General features: G+C 36.8%; 1 protein-coding gene across 1 annotated transcript; it reads left to right on the top strand.

The window, feature by feature from the left end:
* Nucleotides 1–382: 382 nt before the first annotated feature.
* Nucleotides 383–4677, top strand: LOC107871045 (MDIS1-interacting receptor like kinase 2). The gene is made up of 2 exons (XM_016717840.2): nucleotides 383–3883; nucleotides 4124–4677. The coding sequence occupies exons 1-2, from the start codon at nucleotides 985–987 to the stop codon at nucleotides 4507–4509; spliced, it is 3285 nt and encodes a 1094-aa protein (XP_016573326.2). The 5' UTR covers nucleotides 383–984; the 3' UTR covers nucleotides 4510–4677.
* Nucleotides 4678–5365: the final 688 nt, after the last annotated feature.

Genomic DNA, 5365 nt, shown 5'->3' with positions numbered 1-5365 from the left:
TTTGAATCCTTTTCCATTGAAATTTGAATCCTTTTCCATGTAGGATTAGAAATAAAAAGAGAATATTATTAGGCCATGGACTTTGGTTGCAGCATGGGCACCGGCCAACACAAGATTCATTGGTAGAAGTTATATAAAATGGTGCAAGTCAAAAAGTTATTCTTGACGAGTGATAAAATTGACAGTTGCAGAAAACTCAATCTTTGATTGATACGACCAGCAGCCAGTAATTGATCGTAATCCCATTTACACGCATAAATTAACAACCAATAAAGCATGTCATACTATAATAATGAATGATGGACAGCTAGTGGAACATTAAAATACGCGTATCACAGCTCTTTAATATGTTTTTAAAGAATCTAAAATATGTATCCAATGTAGTGAGTTAAGTTGTCTCATGGGTGCTGTCATGCTTTATCTTTGTTAATTTTTCGATTATGATGGTCTAATGTATCCAAATGTAATGGTCTAGTTCTATGTTGCTCAGACTCTTTAAAAATGGGGATAGGTACATGTCAGATTCTTCAAAAGTAGTACATTTTTCAAGAATCTGACACAGATTTGGCATCAGTTTTGGAGAGTCGCAGTAACATAGGTCCAGGTTCTGCTGTTCAGTTTGATTAAGTTGTACGATATTGTGCACTATGTCGATCAGTGAGATTGATTGAAATTAGTTAGTTACAATTCAAATGGTTGCTTAGTGGGATGAACCTATGGAAATACCTTTTGCTTCAACTTTTTGGAAGTCTTTCTTTTTGTAACCTTTTTCCCATTATGCTTGTCTTGACACATTATCTACAATAATAATATAAACTAACTTCTCGAGAAGAAACAGTATTATAAGTGGATGACTTATAATCTAAAACAAATCTTTTTGACTCATAAAACAAAAAAATCTTGTAAAGAAGATTCTGAAATTAGTAATAGAATTACTAAATGTTAATCTTTTTACCTATAAATAGTAGTTATTACTGATCCGATATGACAAACGAACGTCTAGTCTCAGTAAAGAAACACTTCTTACCTATGTTGAATACTTTTCCTTTTCCCCATATGCTAATAATTTTGTTCATTTTTGTGTTCCCTCTCGTTTCTGTCAATTACTATTATGATACTAGTACTGCTGGAACATCTTCATCAAGTGCAAATGTAGTTGCCCTTTTAATCTGGAAGGCCAGCCTTGAAAGTAAAAGCCAATTAGTTCTTTCTTCTTGGATGAATACCAGCACTAGTCCTTGCCATTGGGACTTTATTCATTGCGACAGCCTTGGAAGGGTAACTGAGATGAATATGCCAAACAATAGCATAAGGGGTATCCTTCGGCATCTAGATTTCTCATCATTTTCCTATCTCCGCAAAATCAACTTGTCTAACAACTCACTCTATGGTATTCTTCCTGCTAACATATTCAATCTTTCAAAGCTGAGTTACCTTGATTTGGGCTACAATGATTTCTCAGGAATGATTCCACCTGAAATAGGCTTCTTGAAAAATCTTGAGTACCTTTTGCTTGACCATACTCGTTTTAGTGGCTTTCTGCCCCAGGAGTTAGGAATGCTAGAGTCTCTTCTTGTGCTTAGTGTTGAAGCAACCAATCTTACTGGCACAATCCCTGCATCTATTGGTAACTTGAGCAGCTTGAGTATTTTAAAACTCGATTACAACAATTTCTCTGGGCATATTCCGCAAGAAATAGGGATGTTGAGATCCCTAAAAGGTCTCTTTCTGTCAAAAAACACGTTAATTGGCTCTATTCCCACTTCTTTTGGTAACTTGACCAACTTAGAGTCCCTGTATCTTCATACCAACTCACTTTCAGGGCCTATACCTTGGGAAATTTGGTCTCTGACTCATTTGATGGATGTTGATCTCGGAAGTAACTATCTTGCTGGTCAAATACCAAGTTCTATTGGAAATTTCAGCCAGTTGTTCTCTTTGATTCTGTCCAAAAACAGTCTCACAGGTGAAATACCCGCGTCAATTGGAGACTCAGGAAATCTGCTCTTTTTATCCTTGTGTGGTAACAGGCTGTCAGGATCCATTCCTTCATCCATTGGGAATTTGACTAAGCTCAACACACTATATTTATGTGAAAATGGATTCTATGGTCCCATTCCTCCAAGCTTTGGGAACTTAAAATCACTTGAGGATATGAGATTGTTTAGCAATAAACTCAATGGGTCCCTTCCAGTAGAGTTGGAAAACATTACAAACTGCAAGATGTTTCACTTAGCCGACAACAATCTCACTGGTCATTTGCCTAATAATGTTTGTCTTGGTGGGTTTCTGACAGAAATATCTGTGCAAAATAATCGGTTCACTGGTGGCATCCCGAGAAGCTTAAAAAACTGCTCCAAGTTATCCAGGGTCAGACTTGATAACAATAAGCTATCAGGAAAAATATCACATGCTTTCGGTAGATATCCAAATCTAGATTACATTGATTTAAGTCACAATGAGCTCTATGGAAAGTTGTCATCACAATGGGGCCTTTGTAGTAAAATAACCTGTTTGAAGATGTCTAACAATAATTTATTTGGATCAATTCCATTTGAGATTGGAAATGCATCTAATCTGCAGCTGCTTGATCTCTCCTCCAATCATTTCAGAGGCAAGATCCCTAGAATCTTGGATAGCCTAAAGCTACTTTTTGAGCTTGATTTTTCTGGTAACGAACTTTCAGGTGTTATTCCATCACAACTTGGGATGCTTTCTGCACTTGCAAAACTTAATTTGGCAGCAAATCATCTCAGTGGCATAATTCCTGAACAGATTGGGCAACTTGTGCAGCTAGTGGGCTTGAATTTAAGCAAAAACATGCTGAAAGGAAATATTCCTTCCAACTTTGGGAGCTTACGCTTCTTACAGAATATGGACCTTAGTCAGAACATGCTGAATGGTGAGATACCATGGCAATTGGGACGATTACAAAGAATGGAGGCAATGAATCTTTCTCATAATAAGTTCATTGGTTCAATCCCATCAAGTTTCAGTCAGTGCATTAGTTTGAGTTTTGTTGATATATCTAACAATGAATTGATCGGCCGTCTTCCTAACAACTTGGCATTTCAGAATGCGTCTCTTGAAGAATTAAGAGGCAATAAAGGCTTGTGTGGCCATCTAATTGGTTTGGAACCTTGCTCTTCATCTAAAATCACCTACAAAAGAATAAAAGTCTCGATGATTCTTTTTATTTTTGGTGGTGTCCTTCTTTTGATGGTGATCATTTGTCTTCTTTTTGCCATATCTCGGAAAAGAAGGAACCAAATTGAGCAACGAGAACAAACGAAGGATCTCTTTTCTATTTGGAGCTTTGATGGGCAGATGACCTATGAGAGCATCATCATAGCAACAGAGGGCTTTAACAGCAAATATTGCATTGGAAATGGAGGACAGGGAAGAGTCTTCAGGGTTGAGTTACCATGTCGGCAAGTAGTCGCGGTAAAAAAGTTTCATTCATTGCATAACGGTGAATTGGAGAGCTTGAAAGGCTTTAAAAATGAAATAAAAACATTGTTGAAAATCCGCCATCGTAATATTGTAAAGCTTTATGGATTTTGTTCGCATGCAAGACATTCTTTCTTGGTTTACGAGTTCTTGGAAGGAGGAAGCTTGTCAGAGATACTGAGGAATGATGAAAAAGCGACAGAGTTAGATTGGATTAAGAGGGTGAACATTGTGAAAGGGGTGGCATATGCATTATCTTATATGCATCATGAATGTTCACCTCCTATTCTTCACCGGGATATATCAAGTAAGAACGTTTTGTTAGATCATGAAGACACGCCTCATCTTTCTGATTTTGGTACTGCAAAACACTTAACGCCAAACTCTTCTGATTGGACTTCTTTTGCTGGAACTTTTGGATATGTAGCTCCAGGTATGCTTTGTCTAAGTTTTATGTTTTGATACTCCAAAGTATAAACTCATGAATATCAAGAATGACCGCTTTCTTTGAACCTTGAGAGGAACAATTTTCAACCATTCAACACATACAATACTAGTTGCTTCTGAGTCTCATGTCATTTTATTATTTTGTATTCTGCTAGGCTTCTCCTATGTCTGGATATTGTAACCTCTGAATTGTCCTTTCCTTCTTTGTTTTCACGTGTTTCTACAGAGCTTGCTTACACAACGGAGATAAATGAAAGCTGTGATACCTACAGCTTTGGAGTGCTATCATTGGAAGTGATTTTAGGTCGGCATCCAGCTGATATTGTTATAGCTGTATCATCACTTCCATCAACATCAGAAATCGTTGACATATTGTTGAAGGATATGATTGATCAACGGCCATTATCTCCCTCTCGCGTGTCTGAAGAATTGATCCACATAACAAAGATGGCCTTTACATGTCTTCACCCTACTCCTCAACGTAGGCCAACCATGCTACACGTCTCTGCATCTTTAGCCAAAGGAAAGGCACTTTTGAACAACTCTTTCCCTTTTGTTACTTTAAGACAACTGATTGATATTGAATTAGGAAGTTCTGAACTTCTGGTGTAATGTTTTGTCCTGTTGTATCCAAGCTTCCTTTTTATATTAAAGTAAATGTTATGCACACAAAACATTGAACTGGAAGTTGGAAATTGATACTTCTTGCTATTATTACCTCTTTCACGTGTTTGAAGACATATAGTGAACATAAATGCTATAGTATTAAATTATTGTCGATAACATAAGACTATTGTGATGTGATACAGCCTAATTGAGCACATATCTTATTTTCATACTTTTAGGTAGTGAATAACTTCAAAATTGTTAAGATGATGTTTTTTTTTTTTGAAACCTATCACTAGCAGCTCCCACTTTTTTTTTCTCTTTTGGTGACTCGAAGTCACAACCTTAGGATAGGAAGTGAGGGCTTGCTTACCATCCAAGCTACTCCGTCTTGTCATTAGGGTGGGTAATAGTCCTATATTGGTTGAGAATGGATAGGTTGTTTGCTTATATAGACTTGGGGAATTATCCCCTTATGAGCTAGCTTTTAAGATTGAGTAGACCTAAGTATCATATCTTTACATAGTATTAGAATCAGGTTCATCCTTGTTTGAGCTTTCGGTTCATACTCCAGTTGGGTCAAGGTGTGAATAGGAGTGTCACGACCCAAAATCCAAAGTCATGATGACACCTACCTAACCCCCACCTTTGGTAGGTAATCCTAACACCACAAGAGATAAGCGAAATTTGATATAAGTAATAACACTCAAATACGAGGCTTTTGTACAAAGTATAACTCTGAAACAAAAATAGATTCAACACAACATCCCAAAATCTAGTATCACGAGCAAAGAACACTAATAACTGACATAAAATACGGAAATACCCAAATCTGTCTCTACAAAATAAAATAAAGAATAAA

This window comes from Capsicum annuum, unplaced genomic scaffold (genome assembly GCF_002878395.1).
Source record: "Capsicum annuum cultivar UCD-10X-F1 unplaced genomic scaffold, UCD10Xv1.1 ctg4198, whole genome shotgun sequence".
NCBI classification, from domain to species: domain Eukaryota; kingdom Viridiplantae; phylum Streptophyta; class Magnoliopsida; order Solanales; family Solanaceae; genus Capsicum; species Capsicum annuum.
This window is presented reverse-complemented; position numbering and strand designations above follow the sequence as displayed.